Consider the following 27,672-nt stretch of genomic DNA (forward strand, 5'->3'; position numbering starts at 1 on the left):
GGACAAATTTTAAAACATATGAAAACGACCGGTAGATCTACTCAATACAGGCATCCTGATTTTGTACAGAAGAGGCACAGCAGCTTGTTGTATAAATAAGTGTCCTGTCTCTTTAATAAAACATACGAGGAGGAGGGGCAGTTTAAGCAAAGATTTGTATCCCTAAACCAAGATAAACCACAGCCTGTCGTTTCAAATGGTTCATAGTGGGCAGAACAAGCAAGGAGGTGGGCAGGGCCAATAACGAATTAGTGAGATCCTATTGGCGCGTTCTAGCAATGTTTTGAAACTTTGTCAAAGGGTAAAGTCTACAAAACCTTATCCACTCTGTTCGTAACATATTTTTTTTGGGGGGGGGACTGTATTGAGATAAAATGATGAGAAAATTAGCACAATGTCTGGCAAAATCCATAGCATTCCATCTTCTCCCACTGCCGGCCTCTCGGCTTCCGCTCACTGTCATATTTGGTACATTATTTCAGCGAGTGGAAAAGCCACTCGGGTGCTTCACATTTATGCATCCGGTGAAATATCTGTCTCGTTGTTCTATCTGTGGTAGAGGTTCCCGGATCGAAGTGACACAATTCCAACTTAGATATTTTTGAGTCGAGTGTTACAGTAACTCATTTGAGAATTTAAACTAAGGTTTCAACGTTTGAATATCAGCAAGGCTACTTTGTTGCACCGTTTTATGAAATGGGACGAAAGGTTATATTAGCTACGTGCTCCTTGAATCAATGGGCACTAGATTTTGACGGAAACTTAGAGAGAATACTGAGAAGTAAGTCCGAATAAAATAATTGAGAATCACACTCTGCAAGCTTCTCCGAAGTAAAAATCGTCGAATTGAAGATGCATTGTCCATTTAACTTAAACTGTAGTGGGTTCATATACATAGTTGTTTTAAAGGTAATATGGTGTGTTGTAATGATTTATAGACATTCCACTTAGAAGCCTGGAGTATACTATACTAGGCAACTTGCTCTGCGGGAATAGCATGCAAGTCTTCCAATCAGGACTCTGGACATGCCATTCATTTTACTAATGATATCTTTCTCATGACTAGGTATCGCGATAGCCAAGTCTCAGGGGGCTAAATACAGACTGGGACCAGAACTGGAAATATGGTATATGTAATCTACATCTCCTTCATCAAAGTTGTGATTGTTGAGTACATTACTGTATACAGTATGTAGACTAGAACAAAAATGTAGCTTATTAGACAAATGTATGTCTTTGTTTGTGGTCTTTTTATTTGACTCCTATAAAGCTCTGTGCATTTGCATATAATAAGCATCCTACATTGCCATGCCTGCTCTAAATTTCCATGAACTCTCCCTCAACCTCCTCTCTTTCTGTCCCTGGTCATCAGTGGGTATGGCTGTGCAGACCACTTCTACGAGTCAGACACCCTCCTGCACAGCTTCCAGGTACTCAGGAAGCTGCTGGAGTCACCTGTCAACCAGGACATCATCTGCGATGTTGGCATGTCAGTCACACTTCTCACAAGCACTTCAGCTCGGTTGTCCCTCTCTTTGCCTCCTGGACTATCATACCCCGCTAAACAGTGTATGTTGTAGTAAGATTTCCGTAACCTGTGTCTAATGTTCTCTATGTCCCCCTCAGGCCCATCATGCATCATAATGTTCGGTATAACTGCAGAGTAATTTTCCTCAACCAGTAAGTCTCGGAAATAAGCAATTCTGCATTGATGTAGGTTATGTGCATTGTCAATAGTAAATAGGTGTAATTGTTCACAATTCTTACCCACTTTTTAAAGGAAAATCTTGTTGATCCGACCCAAGATGCTGCTGGCCAACTATGGAAACAACCGGGAGTTCCGCTGGTTTTCACCATGGAATAAACTCAGGTAAGTGATCAACATTGAATCTGCACAAGAAACCCTTCCTTCTGAACATAATGATAATACTTTGATAAACAGTGAAATTAGAGAGATTCTCAGGTACTTTTGTATACTTTTTAGCCAGTAGTTTGGAAAGTAAGGCTTACGAGCCAAAAGTAGTCTCAGAAAATTGCATACTATGTCACATATGTTCAGATATGTGCACCATGTCTTTGCTCTCTCTCTCACGATTTGGTACGTGGAAAAGGACACAAATCCATATTTTTCACATCACACGTAATAACATTTGCTGCACCTGTCAAAAAACCTGCAAATCTCTCTACGTGACCATTCAACTTTGATTTGAACATTGCATTATTGTGTTTGTCTGCCACAGACATGTGGAGGAGTACTACCTGCCCAGGATGATCCAGGACATGACAGGACAGGTAGGATCCATCTCTCTCTAATGGCAGAGTGTTGGTATGCACTAACAAGGATCAGTGATAAGAGGATTATTTGCACGTTTCTTCATTTAAAGGGAATCTGCACCATTAATATACAGTACCAGTCAAAAGTTGGACACACCTACTCATTCAAGGATTTTTCTTGATTTTTACTATTTTCTACATTGTAGAATAATAGTGAAGACATCAAAACTATGAAATAACACATGGAATCATGTAGTAACCAAAAAAAGTGTTAAACAAATCTAAATATATTTCATTTTTGATTCTTCAAAGTAGGCATCTTTTGCCTTGATGACAACTTTGCCCACTCTTGGCATTCTCTCAACCAGCTTCACCTGGAATGCTTTTACAACAGTCTTGAAGGAGTTCCCACATTCGCTGAGCACTTGTTAGCTGCTATTCCTTCACTCTTAGGCCCAACTCATCACAAACCATCTCAATTAGGTTGACGTCAGGTGATTGTGGAGGCCAGGTCACCTGATGCAGCACTCCATCACTCTCCTTATTGGTCAAATAGCCCTTACACAGCCTGGAGGTGTGTTGGGTCATTGTCCTGTTGAAAAACAACTGATTGGCCCACTAAGCGCAAACCAGATGGGATGGTGTATCGCTGCAGAATGCTGTGGTAGCCATGCTGGTTAAGTGTGCCTTGAATTCAAAATAAATCTGACCGTGTCACCAGCAAAGCACCATCACACCTCCTCCTCCATGCTTCACGGTGGGAACCACACATGCGGGGATCATCCGTTCACCTACTCTGCGTCTCACAAGGACACAGCGTTTGGAACCAAAAATCTCACATCCACCGGTCTAATGTCCATTGCTCATGTTTCTTGGCCCAAGAAAGTCTCTTCTTATTATTGGTGTCCTTTAGTAGTGGTTTCTTTGCAGCAATTTGACCATGAAGGCCTGATTCACGCAGTCTCCTCTGGACAGTTGATGTTGAGATGTGTTAGTTACTTGAACTCTGTGAAGCATTTATTTGGGCTGCAATTTCCGAGGCTGGTAACTCTAATGAATGTTTCCTCTGCAGCAGAGGTAACTCTGGGTCTTCCTTTCCTGTGGTGGTCCTCATGAGAGCCAGGTTCATGTTTTTTGCGACTGAACATGGAAACTTTCAAAATTCGTAAAGATGTCTGCTTTGACTGACCTTCATGTCTTAAAGTAATGATGGACTATCGTTTCTCTTTGCTTATTTGAGCTGTTCTTGCCATAATATGGACTTGGTCTTTTACCAAATAGAGCTATCTTCTGTATACTACCCCTACCTTGTCACAACACAACTGATTGGCTCAAACGCATTATGACGGAAAGAAATTCCACAAATTAACTTTTAAGAAGGCACACCTGTTAATTGAAATGCATTCCAGGTGACGACCTCATGAAGCTGGATGAGAGAATGCCAAGAGTGTGCAAAGCTGTCATCAAGGCAAAGGGTGGCTACTTTGAAGAATCTCAAATATAAAATATATTTTGATTTGTTTAACACTTTCTTTTAGTTACTACATGATTCCATGTGTTATTTCATAGTTTTGAAGTCTTCACTATTATCCTACAATGTAGAAAATAGTAAAAAATAAAAACCCTGGAATTAGTAGGTGCGTCCAAACTTTAGAATGGTACTATATATGTGCAGCAATCAATAGTATCATCCATTTAATGTGATCGTTAATGAAATTCCTTTCCATTGTTCTGTCTCCTGAAGGACACTGTCCCCTTTGGTGACTGCGTCCTCTCAACCAAAGACACCTGCATTGGGAGTGAGATGTGTGCAGAGCTGTGGAACCCTAGGAGGTACATTCAATGAAGAGTCTCAAATGAAGGCCTTTTCTTTTCAAACCATTACTCAATTTCTGTAATGAGTTGTGTAATACTGTGTGCCCTTAGTTATTTGTGTAATGGATTGAAGGAGAGCTCAAATGTTTTTGAGAGATGAAGTGAGATTGCATACGTGAATAAATATATACTGTGTGTGTGTTTTTCTAGTAAGCTACGGTATGTAATGATGTATGTGGGAATGTCATGTGCTTGGCAGCCCCCATGTGGACATGGGTCTGGACGGCGTGGAGATCTTCACCAACTCCTCAGCCAGCTACCACGAGCTACGCAAGGCAGACCACAGAGTCAACCTGGTTAAATCAGCCACCACAAAGGTGATCGTACACACACGAACGGACGGACACATGCATGAACACACGCGCATGTTATACAGCCCTTCAAACTCAACTCTGGACCTGGAAGCTAGTTCCACTGCATTTTTTTTATTGTTCCCCTCTAATCAGGGACTGATTTAGACCTGGGACACCAGGCGTGTGCAATTAATTATAAGGTAGAACAGAAAACCAGCAGGCTCCTGACTACGTAGGGTAAGAGCTGAGTACCTCTGTTGTGCAGTATGTTTAGTGAGAATAGAGGAACTGCATGTTGCCTGCCCAGTAACCACTTGGAGGCACTGTTTTGTCATTATAATACTGCTCCATTTCATACATTGTTTTGCCTACATGTATATTTGGATTAGTATGAGTTTGGGTAACACTTATCATCGCATTGATCGTAGACATGTGTAATAACACTACTACATAACAACATTGTTCTTACATGTTATTTTAGTCAATTGTTATTGCATAGTAATGAAGTTGAGCGGTTTCTGATATTACAAGTGTGTTGTTTTGCACAGAGTGGGGGGATCTACATGTTTGCCAATCAGAAGGGTTGTGATGGAGACAGACTCTACTATGATGGTTGTGCCATGGTGGCCATCAACGGGGACATAGTGGCCCAGGGAAGACAGTTCTCCCTGGATGACGTGGTAAGGACAGGTTAAACATAACAAAATGTACATGTGAGAAGAATATCTTACAGCCTATTATTTCACCCTCACTTCACACACCAGGGTGAGCTGTGTTTGATTATATGGGTTGGCCAAGTCAGCATGTTGTATAATGCTAGCCATTCCCGAAGTGAACTCTTGGACTGTGTGTGTGTGTGTGTGTGTGTGTGTGTGTGTGTGTGTTGCAGGAGGTTGTGACTGCCATTCTGGATCTGGAGGATGTCCGCAGCTACAAAGGAGAGCATTGTCACCCACATGTGGTGAGCTGACACCTCTCCTCAAAACAGGACACTTTTTACTTCTCAGAAACGGTAGGTGTGATTCAGAAACACATTACTCCCCAAGTTAAACTAGCCACACAAGGGGAACCAGAGGTAATCCTGTTCAACACTCAACTCCCCAACCCAAGGCTCTGTCTCTGCCCGGTGTCGTCTTTCCTCCCTACACTGGGTACACACAGAGAGAGTCCCTTCAATTATTGACTCGGACCCAAAATAGCATGCCGGTTACATTTGAAATGTCACATGGTTTGCTGATATGTCCTCTGCTCCACTGTGTCCAGGAGTATGAGCACAAGCCGTGCCATCGAGTCAAAGTGGACTTCTCCCTGTCTGATTGTGAAGATGTCTACCTCCCCACTCACCAGCCCATTGAGTGGCAGTTCCACACCCCTGAGGAGGAGATTAGGTATGGCACCTCCTGACAAAGACTGTGATCACAAGAGTGTTGTGTGCTTTATATGCTTCCCATAATAAATAGTAGCTATTTTTGACTGTCTCCCTGTATTTAGTTTTTTTCACCATGGAATCATTGGAAACAGACAGCGATAGCAGCCTACTATATATATATTGCCACACATTGGATTCAGGAGCTTGGCGTGTGACATTCATTTACCCTGACTGCTCCCTTTGTGTCTGAAACTGAGCTGCCTGTCTTTGGTGGAGCCAATCTCTGTCTGAGAGAAGTTAACTAGAGAATCACGTTTTTTTAAAGCTACTTTCCAGATCATGTGACTGCCCACCTCTTTACAGTTTACACATACATACCCTTCCATTCAGGTGACAAACAGCACAGGGCCTTCATTCTAACCTGCAATTTGACCCATGTCAAATACATGCACATGCGTGTGTGTGTGATCTTGTCTTTGGTGTCTTCAGCCTGGGTCCAGCATGTTGGCTTTGGGACTACCTGAGGAGAAGTGGTCAGGTGAGTAGGGCTATATTTGGTTCAAATGATGTGTAAATGTGCTTATGCGTACCTGCTTATTACTGATTATTGGTATTGTCTGTCTATCTCTATCCATAAACACTCCTGTTATTCCCTGCTCCAGGCTGGTTTCCTCCTGCCTCTCAGTGGTGGTGTGGACAGTTCCTCTACAGCCTGCATTGTCTACTCCATGTGTGTGCTGGTCTGCCAGGCAGTCAGAGATGGCAGTGAGTACTGGACTGGATACTGGGGTGCCAACAGGCCAATAGTGTTTTGTTGTGTGACACAAAAGCACATGGCTCCTATTCTAAAGTTTGACATTGCATTCAGCGTTTGTCACTACAGCTTCAGTTTCTTCTCTCCCTGTATCAGACACCCAGGTGCTGGAGGATGTTCAACGGGTAGTGAATGATGTGTCCTACACCCCCCGGGACCCACGGGAGCTGTGCAGACGCATCTTTACCACCTGCTACATGGCCAGTGAGAACTCTTCAGAAGGAACCCGTAACAGGGCCAAAGACCTGGCCTCTCAGATTGGCAGGTGAGCGTCACTGGCCCTATCATAGTTGGGCAGTTACAGACTAACAAACTAGAACACAATGAGACTCACATCTGTTATAAATCTCACCTTATGCTTTTCTTCTAAAGTTATTTTTCTTTGTATTTATCTTGTTTATTCAGCTCACACATGAACCTCAACATCGACATGGCAGTGAAAGGCATGCTGGGAATCTTCTCCATGGTTACGGGAAAGTGTCCCCAGTTCCGTGCTAACGGTGGAAGCACAAGAGAAAACCTTGCCCTACAGAATGTGCAGGTGGGTTGAGTGTCAAGGAGTACATTGTTCAGGTGTTACCTGAAACACTTCAACAAAGCAGAAACCCGTTATTGCAAAATTAATTAAAAAAATGGTTTCTGAGATGAGCAGAGCTTTTCCCCTCGCTTGCATTTCTCTTTAATCGCACCATTTACTTGCATTTTCACACATGCTCACCACCATCCTCACACTATCATGTTCCAGTTAAACGGTCTGATCTGAGTAAGCAATTGTGTGGTGTGTGAATTGTATGAAACCCTTATCCACTATCCTGTCCCTTCCAGGCCCGAATCAGGATGATTCTGGCCTATCTCTTTGCTCAGCTCAGTCAGTGGGCTGAGGGGAAACCTGGTGGCCTCCTAGTCCTTGGCTCAGCCAATGTGGATGAGAGGTTAGTGAGTACTAGAGAATGTCAATGTTTCTCTTTTTTTTCTCTCTTTTTTTAAACTATGTGCTATCTGCTTCAGTCCAACAGAAAAGTACAAAAAGTGTATGATCCATCTCTGTATGGACCCCTCTCTGTATTTGACATACACCTCAATAACCCTCTATTCTGCAGTCTCACTGGCTACTTCACTAAGTATGACTGCTCCAGTGCTGACATCAATCCCATTGGGGGCATCAGTAAGACAGACCTAAAAAGCTTCCTGCAGTACTGTGTCGAACAGTTCCAGCTCACCGCCCTCAAAAGGTGAAGCACGCTGCTCTGCAATCCCGTCTTCTTCTCTGGGACAATACAAAACAGTCACTATAATGTCAGGAGACTCACCATGTTGGCAACTGTCTTTATGTCCTCTGTAGTATCATGGCTGCGCCTCCCACTGCAGAGCTGGAGCCCCTGACGGACGGCCAGGTGTCGCAGACTGATGAGGTAACGAGTCAGCATGTCACCTCAAGTGGAGCCAGATGTGGTCTTGAGCCCTCTGATTATGTTGATTGTTGTGGGTGTGGGCCAACCACATACGAAGTGACAACTTATTTTTATTTCTATTTATTTATTTTCCTCACATGCTGTGCACACACTGCTATGATTGACCGTTCTTTATACGTATTAAGAAAAGTTGACATTTCAGACTTGCAGGTGAAAGTCATACCATAAACCCTCAGCTCTATTCAGCTTGACTACTGTTGTTATTGTCCCGCCATGTTTTTCTTCTGTGACTGTGTGACTCAACTTCCCCTGTCTATATATACCACCTCACAAGCTTGGAAAATTAATGTCTCTTCAGGGATGTCATCTGCGCACATGGTTTGTTCAGTTGTGGTGTAATCTGACCTCTTCCTTATCCCTTGCTGTTGTCCTCTCTCTTGCTCTCTCTGTGTCCCCCTCTCATTAGTCTGATATGGGGATGACCTACTCGGAGCTGTCTGTGATTGGTCGGCTCAGGAAGATCTCCAAGTGCGGCCCGTACAGCATGTTCTGCAAACTCATCCACACGTGGAGGGAGGCCCTCTCCCCTCTACAGGTCACTCAACACCTCTGTATCGCACACCATTTACTATTTTCATACTATTAGATGTCTGACACAAACCGGTGCGCCTGGCACCTACTACCATAGCCCGTTCAAAGGCACTTCAATATTTTGTTTTGCCCATTCACCCTCTGAATGGCACACACACACGATCCATGTCTCTCAATTGTTTTAAGGATTTAAGGTCCTTCTTTAATCTGTTTTACACTTCATCTACACTGATTGAAGTTTATTTAACAAGTGATATCAATAAGGGATCATAGCTTTCCCTTGGATTCCCCTGGTTAGTCGGTCATGGAAAGAGCTGTTCATAATGTTTTGTACACTCAGTGTACGCTATCTATTTCTATGATTTGAGAATAACACTTCTTCTGACCATTTGACATTTCAGGTGGCGGCCAAAGTGAAACACTTTTTCCAGATGTATTCTGTGAACAGACACAAAATGACAACTGTGACACCATCCTACCACGCTGAGAGCTATGGCCCCGATGACAACCGCTTTGACCTCAGGCCATTCCTCTACAACACTCGCTGGTCCTGGCAGTTCAGAGCCATTGATAATCAGGTGGGGATCCGACAGTCAACATGACATTTTGTTTTATTTGACCTTTATTTAACTGGGGAAGTCAGTTAAGAACAAATTCTTATTTACAATGACGGCCTACCCCAGGCCAAACTCTCCCTTAATCCGGACGACGCTGGGCCAATTGTGTGCAACCCTATGGGACTCCCGATCACGGCCGGTTGTGATACGGCCCGGGATAGAACCTAGGTCTGTAGTGACGCATCTAGCACTGCGATGCAGTGCCTTAGACCGCTGCGCCACTCAGGATATTTGTTTTTTTACTGTGGATCTCTCACATTTGGTTGTTCCCTCCTCAACGGCTTTATCAGATTTTATTTAATCTCACAAGAATTGTGAATGTCCACGGAACATGGTAAATTACACTGCCTGTCACCATGGGAGTACCCCAAGCTTCGATCCTAGGCCCCACGCTCTTCTTATTTTACATCAACAACATAGCTCAGGCAGTAGGAAGCTGTATTATCCATTTATATGCAGATGATAGTCTTATACTCAGCTGGCCCCTGCCCGGATTTTGTGTTAAATGCTCTACAACAAAGCTTTCTTAGTGTCCAACAAGCTTTCTCTACCCTTAACCCTGTTCTGAACACCTTCAAAACAAATGTCATGTGATTTGGTAAGAAGAATGCCCTCCTCACACAGGTGTTATTACTACCTCTGAGGGTTTAGAGCTTGAGGTAGTCACCTCATACAAGTACTTGGGAGTATGGCTAGACGGTGCACTGTCAGCACATTTCAAAGCTGCAGGCTAAAGTTAAATCTAGACTTGGTTTCCTCTATCGTAATCGCTCCTCTTTCACCCCAGCTGCCAAACTAACCCAGATTCAGATGACCATCCTACCCATGCTAGATTACGAAGGCATCACTTGAGAGCCCCCTTACGTAAAGGGGGCTCTCAAGCGGCTAGATGTTCTTTACCATTCGGTCATCAGATTTTCCACCAATGCTCCTTATAGGACACATCACTGCACTCTATACTCCTCTGTAAACTGGTCATATCTGTATACCCCTTGCAAGACCCACTGGTTGATGATTATTTATAAAACCCTCTTAGGCCTCATTCCCCCCTATCTGAGATATATACTGCAGCCCTCATCCTCCACATACAACACATGTTCTGCCAGTCACATTCTGTTAAAGGTCCGAAAAGCACACACATCCCTGGATCGCTCCTCTTTTCAGTTCACTGCAGCTAGCGACTGGAACGAGCTGCAACAAACACTCAAATTTGACAGTTTTATCTCAATCTCTTCATTCAAAGACTCAATCATGGACACTCTTACTGACAGTTGTGGATGCTTTGCGTGATGTATTGTTGTCTCTACCTTCTTGCCCGTTGTGCTGTTGTCTGTGCCCAATAATGTTTGTACCATGTTTTGTGCTGTTACCATGTTGTGTTGCTACCATGCTATGTTGTTGTCTTAGGTCTCTCTTTATGTAGTGTTGTCGTGATGTGTGTTTTGTCCTATATTTATATACAGGGGCAAGAAAAAGTATGTGAACCCTTTGGAATTGCCTGTTTTTCGGCAAAAATTGGTCGTCACATTTGATCTGATCTTCATCTAAGTCACAACATTAGACAAACGTAGTGTGCTTGAAATAATAACATACAAATTCTTGAATTTTTCTTGTCTATATTGAATACATAATTTAAACATTCACAGTGTAAGTTGGAAAAAGCATGTGAACCCCTTGGCTAATGACTTCTCCAAAAGCTAATTGGAGTCAGGAGTCAGCTAACCTGGAGTCCATTCAATGAGATTGGAGATCTTGGTTAGAGCTGCCTTTCCATCTAAAAAACACTCACAAAATTTGAGTTTGCCATTCACAAGAAGCATTGCCTGGTGTGAACCATGCCTCGAACAAAAGATATCTCAGAAGACCTAAGATTAAGAATTGTTGACTTGCATAAAACTGGAAAGGGTTACAAAAGTATCTCTAAAAGCCTTGATGTTCATCAGTCCACGGTAAGACAAATTGTCCTTAAATGGAGAAAGTTCAGCACTGTTGCTACTCTCCCTAGGAGTTGTCGGCCTGCAAAGATGACTGCAAGAGCACAGCGCGGAATGTTCAATGAGGTTAAGATGAATCCTAGTTTCAGCTGAAGATTTACAGAAATCTCTGGAACATGCTAACATCTCTGACGAGTCTACGATACCTGAAACACTAAACAAGAATGATGTTCATGGGAGGACACCACGGAAGAGGCCACTGCTGTCCAAAAAAAAAACATTGCTGCACATCTGAAGTTTGCAAAAGTGCACCTGGATGTTCCCCAGCGCTACTGGCAAAATATTCTGTGGACAGATGAAACTAAAGTTGAGTTGTTTGGAAGGAACACACAACCCTATGTGTGGAGAAAAAAAGGCACAGCACACCAACATCAAAACCCCATCCAAACTGTAAAGTATGGTGGAGGGAGCATCATGGTTTGGGGTTGCTTTGCTGCCTCAGGGCCTGGACAGCTTTCCATCATCTACGGAAAAATGAATTCCCAAGTTTATCGAGAAATTTTGCAGAAGAATGTTAAGCTATTTGTCCGCCAATTGAAGCTCAACAGAAGTTGGGTGATGCAACAGGACACCGACCCAAAACACAGAAGTAAATCAACAGAATGGCTTCAACAGAAGAAAATACGCCTTCTGGAGTTCTGACCTTAACCCGATTTGAGATGCTGTGGCATGACCTCGAGAGCAGTTCACACCAGACATCCCAAGAATATTGCTAAACTGAAACAGTTTTGTAAAGAGGAATGGTCCAAAATTCCTTCTGACCGTTGTGCAGGTCTGATCCGCAACTACAAAAAACGTTTGGTTGAGGTTATTGCTGCCAAAGAAAGTTTAACCAGTTATTAAATCCAAGGGTTCACATACTTTTTCTACCCTGCACTGTGAATATTTACACGGTGTGTTCAATAAAGACATGAAAACGTATACTTGTTTGTGTGTTATTAGTTTAAGCTGACTGTATTTGTCTATTGCTGTGACCTAGGTGAAGATCAGATCAAATTGTATGACTTATTTATGCAGAAATCCAGGTATTTCCAAAGGGTTCACATACTCTTTCTTGCCACTGTATATACACTGCTGTTCAAAAGTTTGGGGTCACTTAGAAATGTCCTTGTTTGTGAAAGAAAAGAAGAAGAAAAAATGGTCCATTTTTAAAATAACATCAAGTTGATCATAAATACAGTGTAGACATTGTTAATGTTGTAAATGACTTGTAGCTGGAAACAGCTGACTTTTAATGGAATACCTACATAGGCATACAGAGGCCCATTATTAGCAACCATCACTCCTGTGTTCCAATGGCATGTTGTGTTAGCTAATCCAAGTTTATCATTTTAAAAGGCTAATTGGTCATTAGAAAACCATTTTGCAATTATGTTAGCACAGCTGAAAACTGGCCTTCTTTAGACTAGTTGAGTATCTGGAGCATCAGCATTTGTGTGTTCGATTACAGGCTCAAAATGGCCAGAAACAATGAACTTTCTTCTGAAACTCGTCAGTCTATTCTTGTTCTGAGAAATGAAGGCTATTCCATGCTAGAAATTGCCAAGAAACTGAAGATCTCGTATAACGCTGTGTACTACTCTCTTCACAGAACAGCGCAAACTGGCCCTAACCAGAATAGAAAGAGATGTGGGAGGCGCCGGAGCACAACTGAGCAAGAGGACAAGTACCTTAGTGTCTAGTTTGAGAAACAGACTCCTCACAAGTCCTCAACTGGCAGCTTCATTAAATAGTACCCGCAAAACACCAGTCTCAACATCAACAGTGAAGAGGCATCTCCGGGATGGCCTTCTAAGGCAGAGTTCCTCTTTCCAGTGTCTGTGTTCTTTTGCCCATCTTAATCTTTTTTTATTGGCCAGTCTGATATATGGCTTTTACTTTGCAACTCTGTCTAAAAGGCCAGCTTCCCAGAGTCACCTCTTCACTGTTGACGTTGAGACTGGTGTTTTGCGGGTACAGACTGTGGTTGCTGATAATGGGCCTCTGTATGCCTATGTAGATATTCCATAAAATATCATCCCTTTCCAGCTACAATAGTAATTTCCAACATTAACAATGGCTACACTATATTTCTGATCAATTTTATGTTATTTTAATGGACAAAAACTGGCCTTTTCTTTCAAAACAGGACATTTCTAAGTGACCCCAAACTTTTGAACGGTGTGTGTATGTGTGTATGTATGTGTGTGTATATTTATTTATTCTGCCCTGCAGGAGGCCTTTGGGTAGGCCGCCATTGTAAATAAGAATTTGTTCTTAACTGACTTGCCTAGTTAAATAAAGGTTCAATAAAATAAATATTATTATTTCATACACAGGTGTCCAAGATGGAGGTTGGGAATGACTACCACGACTAAGGCTCATCCCAATGGCAGAGCAACATCCCAAAGAACTCATCTAAATTGTGACAATAAACACTGTAGTGCAACTCCAAACACTCTTACTGTACACAGAATGCCTTCTTACTGTACAGTATTCTAATTTCTGAAAATAGACCTAGGCTATTGATTGATATTATAGACTCTAACAATGAAGAGTATTCAAAATAAGTATTTTTTGTGTCAGTGGTTCAGCATGATGTGCATTAATTATGTTGTCGTTCTACATGCTCTAGGCCAGCTTAAACTGGCGGTCTTGTTAAAAATATTCACAACAGTCTATTCTCTCAGGTTCAAATACAATACACTTGTTCATTGAAATAGTGATGTACAGCTTTACTATAAAACACGTTTTTATCTTGTTTTGTACTGTTATCAAATATGTGTATAACATGAGTCTAAGTGGTAACATTTACTACCAAGGAAGTGGCCAAGCGAAAACGAGTAAGTGTGAAACGTCTTCTAACGCACCACTTTTACTGGCGCGTAGAAAGCTGCTGACTAACAAAATAGAGAGTAAACTACCACTAGACCTTAAGTAGACTACCATTGTTTTAAATTAAGAGCTACTCTTGAGTTACGCGCGGTATAGCTCAGTGGCGCGGTGAGTCACCCGCTGGTGAAAAGTGATACTTGAGAGAACACAGGGAGGAGTTCGTTTCCTAAAAACAGATTTCCCGTACAGTCGTAACTAAGTGGAGAAACTGTCTGTAAATATAAAACTATGGATTTAACGAATTTACACGTTTTTGACAGCATAACATGTTTTCTGTCTCTCTGACAGTTCCAGTATAGTTCTCATTCTCTTCCCTAAAACTGGCCATTTACACTTGGCGGAGGTTCAGTTTGTTTTACCTGAGTTACAGGCGCCGCATAAACAAGTTTACACTCGCTTAGTTAGGTCAAATTTACTAGATGGAATCGGAACCACTGCTGACTGGAAGCATTAACTACGGCTCCCACCCTGACAACAATGATCACCTTGAAAAGGGATCCCCAAAGACAAGACGTCTGTCCTACTCGGTTGCTGCAGAGTATTGCTGTGTCGGAGGGGGTAAGCGTTTCAGTTGTTCACAATATTTGAAGCATAGTTTCATAACATGTTATAACACGGTCATAACCATTTCATGTCATGACTGACATAATATTTTCACAACGCTGGCATTACACATATTTAGACATGTTGTGACATGTGACATATGATACGGTCCTCTACCCTTTCGCCGAAGTATACGATCAGGCCGCTGATCACCCAGTCTCTTCTTGTCTGGACGGTGTTACACTGACATGAGATGGAATTAAAATGGTTGTATACTACCGTCAACCAAATCTAATTATTGACTGTAATGTGACTATCGTGAGCGCATACCCCGTAGCATTCCCAGGATGCACTGCATCTCCTTCTTTGCAGCACCTCTCATCTTGAACAATGACAACAGTCTTGTAATGATCCAGCTACTCCATGAAGGTGGACTGAAAACCGGATGGTTATAATCCTTCTGAATTCCTTCTCAATCTGTGAGAGAAAGAAACAGAGATATGGGACTGATGCTGTGATGCGTATCTTAGATCAAAACAACAAAGAATAATGATGAATCATTACATTCATTATTGTCTATTGTCATTCAACTGTAATTGGACGCGAGTGGGCTGAAACAGGCCCGGACATTTGTCTTTGAGGTCACTCACAGGAAGTTAGACTCCCAAGTTTTTTTTTATGGCTGCCTCCCTCAAAGCCTTAACCTCCACAATGGATACAGATGCATGAGCTAGCTACTTTCTCTGAAAAATATAAGTAAGGAACAGAAATCAGAGTAGACTATGCAACAATGGGGTAATACAGCTAAAGAAAGACACTAAAAGCTAAGGCTACATACCAATAGCTAACGAATTCACACATTGTCAAACACATTAAAATCTTATTTTCTTAACGTTTTCATAACATATAGCTAACGTTAGCTCTCAACTATTCATGTAGCTAACTAACTACAGTACCAAGTTAGCTAGCTAGTGTTTGTTAATCACTACATATGTTGGTGTGGACAACTACTAGGTAAATATCCACCCATGCATTGTAACGTTAAAGGCAACAACAGTACTACAGCTATTATCCCGCAAGGTGAGGTATTGAAAACAGTGGTGTCAATCATTTTTAGCCCTACCTTTTTGAGAAAAAAGGTATTACCTGTTAAACAAGATCTTTTTCTGAGCCATTGTATAAAGTAATATCATTTCCCCATTTGTTGAGAATACAATGTAGCTCAGTATTTAAATTATTTATTTTATACAGTAATTTTTGTTCATTTTATCAAGGTGGTCAATCATTTCGGACACCACTGTGTATATATATATATATATATATATATATATATATATATATATATATATATATATATATATATATATATATATATATCATTTCATAATGTCTAGAGACCTATCACATACATCACCATATATCAGTCTTAAGTCAAAAATGCTGTCCTGCTCTTGAAATCATGCAAGTCATCAGCAACAGAGCATTGGGGTAAGCACACGTTTGACATCAATGTATGTGCAATTGCCATGGTAATACAATTGTCAATTTCAGGAAATTGACCATTTTGGTGTGTGCCTACCCCAATGTTGTGTGGTAGGTTTTGTGGGTTTTAACACTATTAAGTAGGTGTCATAACCAGCCATAAAACATTGTAATATATGTCACAACACACATAAATATGTGTTATGACAGTGTTATGACAGGTCATGACATGGTTATGACCGTGTTGTAAGGTGTTATGACGCTATGCTACAAGTAAAGTGTTACCAATTGTTTTTAATGTCTCAAAACTCTATTTGAGTGGTCCACAATGTGTTTATAAAAAATCTTTAAGATACTTGGTGACAGGAAGTTGAAAGGAAGTTTTCTTTGGCAGCATATTGTGGACTGATTTTGAGAACAGTTGCCCTTGTCAGAGACAGCCATGATGAGTGATGACACATAATGTGGTTGTAGTCAGCAGTGGTAGTGTGGAGGGAAACAAAGTCTAATATGAGTCATCCAGTCTGGGTTAAGAACAATTGCTCTATGGGTAGGACATGTTCTTTCAAAATATGTAAAGAAAATAATAGTCACCTGAAAAGGGAAATACTATCAAACATGCATGTGACCATGTATTATGACTGGAAAATGTACGTTTAAAGGTTAGACCAGTGGAGTGACATTGCAGAGGCAGTGGGATTCTGGGTAAACAGTTCAGCTGTATGTTGAGAATTTGAATGAAGCCTATCTTTCTTGTCATACTAAATGGAGGGAAACAATAAACAGCCCAAATCCTATGAATTGCCCTGAAGCCAGGTTGAAATGCCAAGCTCCACATTGTGTCCTGTTGAACAAGGATGGCCCTGCCCTAGATTACTCTGCCCTTTTCAAACGTCCCGTTTTACTGATGATGTGCAGCTCTACTTTACACCCCATACAAAGCTTTTTTTGCTTGAGGCAGTCATGTAATGAAATAGAGCACATTGCCAAAAGTATGTGGACACCTACTTGTCAAACACCTCATTCCAATATCATAAGCATTCATTTGGAGTTGGTCCCTCATTTGCTGCAATAACAGCCTCCACTCTTCTGGGAAGGCTTTCCACTAGATGTTGGAACATTGCTGCAGGGACTTGCTTCCATTCAGCTACAAGAGCATTAGTGAGATCGGGCAAATATTAGGCCTGTCTCAGAGTCAGCGTTCCAATTAATCCCAAAAGTGTTCGATGGGGTTGAGGTCAGGGCTCTGTGCAGGCTAGTCAAGTTATTCCACACTGATCTCGACAAACCATTTTTGTTTGGACCTCGCTTTGTCCACGGGGGCATTGTCATGCTGAAACAGGAAAGGGCCTTGCCCAAACTGTTGCCACAAAGTTGGAACCACATAATTGTCTAGATTGTCATTGTATGCTCTAGCGTTAAGATTTCCCTTCACTGGAACTAAGGGGCCTGGCCTGAACCAAGAAAAACAGCCCCAGACCATTCTTCCACTTCCACCAAACTTTACAGTTGGCGCTATGCATTCGGGTAGGTAGCGTTCTCCTGGCATCCGCCACACCCAGATTCATCCGTCGGACTGCCAGATGCTGAAGTGTGATTCATCACTCCAGAGAACACATTTCTACTGCTCCAGAGTCCAATGGCAGCAAGCTTTACACCACTCCAGCCAAAACTTGGCATTGTGCATGGTGAACTTAGGCTTGTGTGTGGCTGCTCAGCCATGGGAACCCATTTCATGAAGCTCCCGACTAACTGAATTAGCTGAATCAGCCAAATTCACTCATTTGTAGGGGGACAAATGGGGACAAAGACAAATCCAGGAGATAATATGGCTTCTTGACACAGATCAAAATAGCTGTATGAATGTGATATATTATTGTAGACCCAAACTGAAAATAATAATTGAATTGAAGTGATAGTCCAGTAAGTGAAAGAGAGTTCAGTTGACATTTAGATGTGTGATCAGGTCTGTGGAAAAATGCCTGGAATCAGTAGCTAATTTAATCTGACTTGGCGAGGGATGTTTGAAGCACACTATCCATCCAGACTTGGTTATAATTCAATTGGAATATTTGAAAGATTAAGATGAATTCAGACACGCTAGTATTGAACTTTATTGCAAACACATGCACACAGGCCTATCCTAGGATTAGGATATGTGCTCAGACTTTGACCTCTGTGGAACAGTCAGTACTGTTTTTGTTGTATAATCAGTGGCCACTGATAAAAGGTGAGCATGAGATGCAAGGTTTTGGTTGTGGTTTATTATTCTGCTTGAGAAAAACTACAGATAGGTCGATAGGTTTGTTTTCAATGTTTTGTTTTCAACCAACACAAAGTATGACTTCATTTGCTTGAGAAAAACTATTGTTTCACATCACTTGCTGAATCATTTCCCTCTCCTCTTACACAGGTGATGTGGATCTCTACCTCCAGCAAGCTGTTGTGTTTATTGAGGACGCCATACAGGTGAAACATATATATCCTTTGTGTGAACTCTCGCTGTAACTGATTGAAATATATTATTTGTATGACTTGATTATGAACTGTCCCTAAACTGCGGTTTCAAAACAATGAAATGTGTTTCTCGTTCTACAGTACCGATCCATCAATCATAGAGTGGATACAAACTCGTTACGTCTGTACAGGTGGTACTACTCCAGGTTATGGCAATGGTAAGCCGCTACTGTCGTGATGAGTCAAAGTATATTGTTCTGGATTGTTCTGCATGTTTCTATTATTATATTTGTCCTATCCTCTAAAGCCAATCCTTATATCCTCTCTGCACTGCATCTCACTGCAATGTGCAGTATTCAGTAATGTCGTCAGTCATTGCTGACTTAACTCTGTCTTAGCTTCCTCTGTGGTTAAGTGTAGTGAGAAGAGCACTTTATGACGGTGAAGCCAACCATCACCCTTCCCGTTCTCAGTTTGAAACCCTATCGCGGGTTTTGTGTCATTGTTAAACGACTCTCTGTGTTGCTCAGGGGGCTGGGCCTGACTATTGCGGTCGTCTTGATGCTGGCTTTCATCGAGAGGCCCTCGTCTTTCTCCTACACATCAGACCCCCGCTTCAGACCTCCCCCCTGGGAGCCCCCCTGTGGCCTGACAGAGGGCATAGAGATTGTCTGCCTCATCATCTTTGCCATTGACCTCACTACCAAGGTAACCATCAGGCCATGTTTCTGACAATGTCAACGGGGAAGAGAGTAGATGGGCAACAAGAAATCTCAAAGTACATGAACATCCATTTTGTGTCTTTATTTGCAATAAATATATATATATGGCTCAAGCTTAATCTTTTGTCCTTAGAGCTATTTGATTGGCTGGGACGAGTTCCGGAAATGCAAGTGGTTGATTGTCTACATCTTGGCCGTCTCAGCATCTGTAATTGATTGGACGTTGACGTTGAGCATGTATTGTGATCAGGTGAGATCATATTCAAAATATTGGTTTATACGTCCTCTGTAACATGTCTCTTGACAGTTGATAAAGACATGGTTTACAATACAAAGACTCAAACGGAATATGGCTCTTTCCCTTTGTTGTTCGGTGTCAGAACCTACGAGTTAGGAGACTCATTCGGCCCTTCTTCCTCCTTCAAAACTCCTCCCTGATGAAGAAAACGTTAAAGTGCATCAAGAGGACTCTCCCAGAGATAGCCAGGTAATTGTGTTAAACACCAACACTTTGTTCAATCTCATATCTTCACTTCACAGCTTTACAATGATCGTCAACCTCAAAATACTCTCACTTCTGTTATCACATACATAGTTCCCTAAAACTGCTTTGTAGGGTATATGTAGGGTTATATACTGATACATGATTCACTCTTGTTTCAGTACATGTGAGACACGCAGAGGGCACCCTAATCTACTTGTACATGTATATAGACCTGACTGTCATTGCAGAGGTGTGTGTCTAATGCACCACTCCCCTCTCTCTTACCTCCCAGTGTTATCCTGCTCCTGGCCCTCCACCTCTGCCTCTTCACCATGATTGGCATGCTGCTCTTTGCTAAAGGAGAGGTACGTTCTGTTCCACCCTGCTGGCTGTACTGTTGACGCCCAGTTCTCAAGCCTGAACGTGCCCTTTTACCTTACCTCACGACTGTTTTATTCACTCGGTGGTACAGGCTTTAACAGAGCTTGTAGATGTGTAGTATTACAACTGCCTGAATAGAGACCTGTACAGAAACTCACCCCCACATGACCAGGATGAAGCAAAATGGATGTCCATTTAACATTGTTGTTATAAGGGAGTTAAGTATCTCCGTATTACCGCTGTTTTGTCCCTAGAACCCAAAGCACAACGGGGAGTGGGAGACCTACTTCAGAGACTTGCCCACGTCTCTCTCCTCTCTCTTGGTGCTCCTCACTACAGCCAATAACCCTGATGGTAATTTCACTGTGCAGGTCATAGTGAACTAAACATATATTTTCTGCTGTCAGCTGTCTACTCCACCTAAAGTTGTCTTCGTGTTTTTAACAGTGATGATTCCGGCCTATTCCTTAAACCGAGGATACTCCATCTTCTTTATTCTCTTTAGTGGTTTTGGTAAGAGCTAGCCACCAAATGAACTGTTCAGGGTCAAGGGAAATATGAAACAGATTGAGTGGTAATACAGTCTGTTGTTAATTTGTCCTATTTACTGCTTCCAGGAACCTACTTCTTGATGAACTTACTAACTGCCATCATTTACAACCAGTTCAGGGGATACCTGCTGGTGAGTTTAAGACTGGCACTGGACTGATATGATTTAAATATCAGAGCATTTTAAGGTACAGCGTAAACCCCATAGAATATCATGATGAAACTGTTCTTTTGTGGCAGATGTCTGTCCAGGCGTCCATCCTAAGGAGGAGACTGGGCGTCAGAGCTGCCTTTGAGGTCATGTCCTGCCAGGGGCGGGGTCAGGACGCTACACACTCAGAGGAGCATGTGTAAGACTGCTCATTCTCTTACCCTTAAGCCCTACACACACAAAGACACACACACACACTGAATGGCCTTACATCTTGTCCCTCCCAGAGAGCGTGTGCGGGTGGATGCCTCTTTGCAGGTCATGGCGAGGGTACAAATGAAGTCCTACTACAGACAAGCCATCATCAAGGTGAGAAAAGACTACAGTGCAAATCTTTAGAACATGTGGATAAACATTTGAATATAACTCCCTTTGAATTTGCCTGTTTCCCTGTCTCTCTCTCTCTCTCTCTCTCTGTCTCTCTCTCTCTCTTCCTGTAGAGATTGCAGCAGTTGTCAGATGGCTTCATCCAGTGGGAGGCCTTCCGGGGTCTTTTTGATGAGCTGGACAAGGACCGCATCAAAGAGGTGGGGCCACAGCTCATTAACTACTCTGTGCTTCTTCACCGGATCAATGTTACTGTTTTGGATGAACTTCATTGTTGGTTCTAAACTGGCTTATTTTGCCTGTCTAAATGATAGCTAGGTTGCTCCTATATGATTTGACGAGTCTTCTTTGTCTTTCTCCTGCAGCACCCTCCGAAGCCAGAGTACAACTCTCCGCTCCTCCAGAAGCTTCAGTTGGTTTTCAGCCACTACTATGTAATGATAGTGGGCAACGCCGTGGCCCTGGCCAATGTCATGTGCATCTGTGTAAGTCCAGGATCTTCTCACAGACAGTATGTTGTTCCTGTTGTTTGGTTTTCCAGCAAATTAGACCGAGGCTCAACTTGTTTGGTCTCTCTGTTTCTCTCCGTGTGTTGCAGACCATACTGGTGCTTGACTCCGAGAAGTCCATGGCAGAGCGGGATGACTACTACATGGAAGTTATTAACTGCTTCTTTATTCTATACTACCTGATGGAGATGAGTCTAAAGATATTAGCCTTTGGGTGGAGAGGCTACCTGTCATACAGAAACAACATCTTTGATGGTCTTCTCACATTTTGCCTTCTGGTAAGATATTCTGAAAATGACAGGAAACATATTAAAGGTGCAATATGTAGAAATCACTCGACCATTTCGATGCTTCTCCTAATTTCAGTTTGACAATGTATAGTGTGTGTAAAGAATCATTGTACAATCTAAACTGCTCTGAAATATATTAACCAATAACCAAATATATTGTTTTTTTTTCAGCTGTTTGAAGCTAGTGTACAAAACCGAAAGAAAAAAGACGCTAAAACGTAACTTAACGGGGAGCATAGAAAAAGCGCACACAGAATGGGTCTACCGCTTCTCAAATCTACAACTCACATTTCTATGTGAATTTGGTCGGGTCGCCCCAAAAGCTACATACTGCCCCTTTAAGCATATTTCTGTCTTGGTTATATAACTGAAAGTATTTTTTTATATATTTTTTTTACAGGTCCTTCAGATCACCATTTTTGCCACCTACAGGCTTCCATTTCCTAAATGGTTGGTGTCTTCACTTCGGTCATATTTCTCACTCAACAAATGCATTCTGTAGAATGAAATTGTCTTAAAGGATGTTGCTCATTTGTATATACAGTTACAATAGTGATGAAAGAGTAATTTGGTTTACACACACACACACACACACACACACACACACACACACACACACACACACACACACACACACACACACACACACACTCACACACACACTCACACACACACACACACACACACACACACACTCACACACACACACACACACACACACACACACACACAGAAACATGGACATATAGATATGGTACATGGGGATTGTTGAAAGCAGGAATAGAAACATGGACATATAGATATGGTACATGGGGATGGTTGAAAACAGGAATAGAAACATGGACATATAGATATGGTACATGGGGATGGTTGAAAACAGGAATAGAAACATGGACATATAGATATGGTACATGGGGATTGTTGAAAACAGGAATAGAAACATGGACATATAGATATGGTACATGGGGATGGTTGAAAACAGGAATAGAAACATGGACATATAGATATGGGACATGATAAACATAGCAGAGGAAGAGTGTTACTGAGTAAAACACTACGGATGGATGAACGATAAGTAACTAACTAAGTAGCACTGTGAGATTGAATACACCTTTGTGTGGTGTGGTTGTCCCAGGAACCCTTTGGTCATATCTCTCACTCAACAAATACATTCTGTAGAAGGAAGGATGTCTTGAAGGATGGTGCTCACAATACAGCAACAATAGTGAAGAATTGTTGGCTCCCGAGTGGCGCAGCGGTCTAAGGCACTGCATCTCAGTGCAAGTGGTGTCACTACAGTCCCTGGTTCAATTCCAAGCTGTATCACATCTGGCTGTGATTGGGAGTCCCATAGGGTGGTGCACAATTGTCCCAGCGCTGTCTGGGCTTGGCTGGGGGGAGGCCGTCATTGTAAGAATTTGTTCTTAACTGACTTGCCTAGTTAAATAAAAGGGGGAAAAAATGAAAATAAAGGGGGGGAAAAAGGAGTAACACACACACACACACACACACAGGTACATGGGAATGGTCTAAAACAGAAACAAGGACATGAAGAGATGTTACATAGTGATAAACATAGCAGAGGAAGAGAGTTACTGAATAAAATGCTTGGAATGGATGAACGATGACAGATAAGAAACTAAGTAACACTGTGAGATTGAATACACCTTTGTGTTGTGTGGCTGTCCCAGGAACCCAGCGTCGCGTGGTCTGATGTCTCTGTGGGAGATGGTGCGTCTGGTCAACATGCTCATCGTCGTCCGCTTCCTTCGAATCATCCCTGATATCAAGGTGAGGAAGTGGTGCCGCTGGGTAGTATTAGTGCCATCATTTTCAATATATGTGATAAGACCATTGTATATGTTGTATTTGGCTCCACCTAGTGGTGGAAATGGTTTATTGCTTGACTTGCTCTATTTTGGTGTACTCTATTGTCAATAGAGTTGTATTGTTGTAAATCAATGCCCGGTACAGCCAATGTCTTTATCATCTCTGGTTATGCATGTTGGTATTACAATATATAAAAATAGTCATATTTGTGTTTTAATGGCTCTTTTAGCTGATGGCCCTTGTAGCGAGTACTTTGGTTGACCTGGTGAAAAACCTCCGAGCTTTTGCAGGAATACTAGTGGTGAGTGACACAATGACACTGTTTTTTTTCTCTTTCGTTCTCTCATCCAGCTAGTCATTTTAAATGCATCTCCATACACTAGGCGTCTGTTTGCTGGACATCGTGGATTCCCTATCACAGCTAACATTCTGTTTGTTCTTTAGGTGGTGTTCTATGTGTTTGCTGTCCTTGGCATCTGGCTGTTCCAGGGAGCCATCACAGCTCCAGGGAAGATGAGGTACAGTTTGACAATGATGTATTTGAACGCTTGTACACTATTCACAAACATTTAAAGTAGCAATGGCCTCATACAGTAGCTAATATGGCTGTTGTAATGTGTTTACTGTGTGAGGTAAGTTGTTTTGTACGTATTCATTACAGTGTGATGTCCAATTCCAGTATGGAGAACATCACCATTAACTTCACCATGGAGTGTGGTTCCTACGAGCAGCTGGGCTACTGGCCAAACAACTTTGACGACTTTGCTGTGGGTGCCCTTCTCTTGTCTCTTGCTCTGCCTGCCCGTGAAGTAGAATCATAGACAGAGAACACAGGGGAGGCTTAGCTCAAGGCGAATATTCTGTCTACTGTTGTAAGAGACCGGTTTAATGAGAATAGACTTTGGAGGGAATGAAACTGTAACACACATGGTTGGCATTCTATCTGTGACTCATGTGTACTGGCTCAGACTGGGAAGGCTAGTGTTGTGAGGGTAACCTTTCAAGGGGATAATGCACTGAAGTAACTTTTAAAAGACACCCGTAAAATACCATGGTGGGTATGTTGACATTTCAGTCCTGATCAATCAAAGGAATCTTTAAATTGTGTCTAAATGTTGAGAGAGAGAGAGAGAGAGTGGACACTAACCTGTGATTTCTTTCTCCTCTCCCTCGGTTTTGCTCAGTCTTCCCTCGTCCTCCTTTACAACATCATGGTGGTGAATAACTGGCAGGTGTTTATGGATGCCTACACCAGATACACCACAGAGTAAGCCAACAATAATACAAATCCGTACATGATTCTTATGATCCAACTGTCAGACGCTTCAATTCGTTTCCCTATCCACTAGAGGGCAGCGGTTGACGGTGAAGCACATCAGTCCTTTTCATTTTGGGCCAAGCCTTACTTTAGTGAGCTCCCACTTCATAATATTTATCTAATTTCAGTTGTTCCCTAAAGAATTGCAACTGTTTGGTTGGTTAAATAAGCTTTTGTACCCAACTCAGGAACAAGGCTAGTAACAGTGAAAATACATGTAGGAGTGGGGCCATAGTTCACGTTCGTTATTTGCCCTGCTTAAAGAGGATGAAGACAAGTTAATTGTGCATGGGGCTCCGTTTGTAAAACAGTGATTATGGGTAATGGTGATGTGTCCATGTAGACAGTTGATCAGGTTTCTTCTCTCCTCCCAGGTGGTCCAAGGTCTACTTTGTCTCCTGGTGGCTTACCTCCTCTGTCATGTGGGTCAACTTGTTTGTGGCTCTCATCTTGGAGGTATGTATCAACTTATGCTGGCCTGATTTGTACTTACTGTAGTTTAAGTGCAAGATATTTTCTGAAAAGATGTAAGCTCAATGAATCCTCCGTTTTATGTGAAAGAACTTCATCTATAAGTGGGACCGAAGTGTCACATGTTCAGTGGCGGACGTTGAGCGAACAGGCTATGAGACCACTGTCCAGCTCATGTTCAGGTAGGTTGCTTTTTAACTCCGCTCTGGCTTTTTGCTTCTGTTTGTTGTCTGGGCGGCTGCATATTCCTACTATTTGGTGTTGGTTTTAGGCCTATCCCAGTCACCAACGGGGATGCCCTGACTGTCAGCGGTTCTGCCAGTTCTCTGTGAATGCAGTCAAATGTTTTGGCTGTATGTCATTTAGTATCAAAAGGCACTGCTTTAAACCATGCTCTTTGGCTACTCACATTTCACTACTGTATCACTTTTCCCCCAAATCTTTGGAAATGCTTTTATCTGTGCAATTGTGTCTGGGGAGCTTTCTGATTACAAACTCTTAAAGGTCATGTATTTCTTTGTGACCTAGCTTGCAGATCATGTATTATATAGGATAGGTGCAGGTACAGCCGACTAGCATTTCAAAAAAAAATATGTTACTAGTCAAAGTATCGAGATAATATCGTCACAAATAATATTGCGATATGTAACTGTATCAATTTTTACCCCATCACTAATATAATTGGTAGCAAAAACATCCGCCCCCCTTTTTAACCACTTAACTAAACGCATGTCGCTGAAATATTTGCTGAAGGTGTGGTTGATATGTTTAGCAGGGGCAAGTCAGAAGAGCAACCCTTAATGCCCGTCCCTAAATGCACGTTGTGGACTACAGCAGCCGCTTGCATGAGCGTGCTCCGCTTCAACTCGTTGTGTGTCTCTTGACACAGTTTCGTGTCCTGTCTTTAAAACTGCACTGTTCCTTCCAGAGAACAAATTCAGGAGCCTACAGAGGAGGAGCTGGTCACCCAACTCCACCAGCACCCTCACCTGCATCTCAGCTGATGACCCTTCACCCCTCACACACCATTGGACCCTACGTCCGACCAGGCTTGTGCCAATCCAAAATAAACAGGGCCTTTACTGGCTATCACGTATTTCTGTGTGAATGTCAGGGACTCAAAAGGGACTATATTGTTAGTGCTCTCTCAATTCTGATTCGTCCTATGTTGTCACATTTTGTATGTTTTTGCACTCAAACCACTGAAAAAATGCCTCTCTCCCTGCATCTCCCTGTTCCTTTAAAAGTGAGTTTGAAAGATTACGTTGCTAAGCGTTTTGTTCATGTTAAGTCTGTTATCACTTTCGTTTGATGGCAATCACTATATGCCATCAAACAAAACAAAATACACCTCTGTTCTTAATGAAATTATTTAATAGGGAGTAAAAAGGGGAAAGGACTAGTTTTTATTCATATATTTGTATATTTGTCATGAAAGCTGTCTCTTTTGCTTACCTGCCTTGCAATGTAAATAGGATTTTTAAGCAATTTATAAAAAGAAAGCTGTACAGGGGGGAAACATGGGATGCATTTTATATTTGTGCTTTTAGCTAAATAAAGAAATCTCAGTGAACTTTATATAAATTATGAAATATGTGTTTAGTATGGCTGAAAATTATTCTTTCAAATGTGTAAAACAAATTTTAGACAAGGCCCGCCTGTTGTTTTTATGCATTAGATAAAATCTCTCTACAATTTCATCTTTTATTTGTATTTTTTATTCAACCTTTATTTAACTATCTTGAAGTTACATAATTACCTGACTGTTGCAATCAGTTGGAAGGTGCCGGCATTGTGTGTTTTTCTTCCTGACCATAAGCACCAACTTATGTCTCCCTCTTCCACACTCATCAGGCCAGTGCTAAAGATTAAATGAAGATTTCCTGCTGATGCATCCTGGTGATGGTCATTTCAGATAAGGGTAATTAGCTCTCCCCGGGGCATGCAAGTCTTGACTGAGGAATCCTGCTCACACTGCGGAATGG

The 27,672-nt window shown here is 42.0% G+C and overlaps 2 protein-coding genes across 4 annotated transcripts; both read left to right on the forward strand.

Annotated features, from left to right (window-relative positions):
- The first annotated feature begins 535 nt into the window (after positions 1-535).
- On the forward strand, positions 536-13,979 carry LOC139384388 (glutamine-dependent NAD(+) synthetase-like). Of its 2 annotated transcripts, none has more exons than XM_071129136.1 (21): positions 536-781; positions 1,067-1,127; positions 1,373-1,489; positions 1,627-1,680; positions 1,781-1,870; positions 2,241-2,292; positions 4,019-4,107; positions 4,349-4,466; positions 4,991-5,122; positions 5,332-5,403; positions 5,706-5,830; positions 6,301-6,349; positions 6,474-6,576; positions 6,722-6,890; positions 7,031-7,166; positions 7,451-7,557; positions 7,726-7,857; positions 7,968-8,037; positions 8,504-8,632; positions 9,030-9,206; positions 13,558-13,979. In XM_071129136.1, the coding sequence occupies exons 1-21, from the start codon at positions 697-699 to the stop codon at positions 13,594-13,596; spliced, it is 2,106 nt and encodes a 701-aa protein (XP_070985237.1). In that variant the 5' UTR covers positions 536-696; the 3' UTR covers positions 13,597-13,979. The 2 variants fall into 2 exon arrangements, with proteins under 2 accessions (XP_070985237.1, XP_070985238.1); XM_071129137.1 differs by having other exon boundaries at positions 549-909.
- A 203-nt stretch (positions 13,980-14,182) lies between these two features.
- Positions 14,183-27,387, forward strand: LOC139384446 (two pore segment channel 2). Of its 2 annotated transcripts, none has more exons than XM_071129212.1 (24): positions 14,183-14,671; positions 18,552-18,607; positions 18,737-18,813; positions 19,126-19,303; positions 19,451-19,567; positions 19,698-19,804; positions 20,094-20,166; positions 20,437-20,536; positions 20,630-20,695; positions 20,800-20,864; positions 20,972-21,081; positions 21,170-21,251; positions 21,383-21,469; positions 21,635-21,754; positions 21,868-22,056; positions 22,469-22,518; positions 23,760-23,859; positions 24,128-24,199; positions 24,343-24,416; positions 24,560-24,665; positions 25,083-25,165; positions 25,591-25,672; positions 25,778-25,869; positions 26,616-27,387. In XM_071129212.1, exons 1-24 carry the CDS (start codon positions 14,533-14,535, stop codon positions 26,689-26,691), a joined length of 2,301 nt encoding a protein of 766 aa, XP_070985313.1. In that variant the 5' UTR covers positions 14,183-14,532; the 3' UTR covers positions 26,692-27,387. The 2 variants fall into 2 exon arrangements, with proteins under 2 accessions (XP_070985313.1, XP_070985314.1); XM_071129213.1 differs by having other exon boundaries at positions 14,241-14,671; positions 24,578-24,665.
- The last annotated feature ends 285 nt before the right edge of the window (positions 27,388-27,672 follow it).

Source organism: Oncorhynchus clarkii, chromosome 26, assembly GCF_045791955.1.
Source record: "Oncorhynchus clarkii lewisi isolate Uvic-CL-2024 chromosome 26, UVic_Ocla_1.0, whole genome shotgun sequence".
NCBI classification, from domain to species: Eukaryota; Metazoa; Chordata; class Actinopteri; order Salmoniformes; family Salmonidae; genus Oncorhynchus; species Oncorhynchus clarkii.

Coding starts and splice junctions, on each gene's coding strand:
- LOC139384388 (XM_071129136.1), top strand. CDS start 697: ATGGGACGAAAGGTTATATTAGCTACGTGCTCCTTGAATCAATGGGCA. Junction 7,858..7,967: donor CAGCTCACCGCCCTCAAAAG/GTGAAGCACGCT, acceptor TGTCCTCTGTAG/TATCATGGCTGCGCCTCCCA. Junction 9,207..13,557: donor TCAGAGCCATTGATAATCAG/GTGGGGATCCGA, acceptor TTTCATACACAG/GTGTCCAAGATGGAGGTTGG.
- LOC139384446 (XM_071129212.1), top strand. CDS start 14,533: ATGGAATCGGAACCACTGCTGACTGGAAGCATTAACTACGGCTCCCAC. Junction 24,417..24,559: donor ACAGCTCCAGGGAAGATGAG/GTACAGTTTGAC, acceptor TATTCATTACAG/TGTGATGTCCAATTCCAGTA. Junction 25,166..25,590: donor TACACCAGATACACCACAGA/GTAAGCCAACAA, acceptor CTCTCCTCCCAG/GTGGTCCAAGGTCTACTTTG.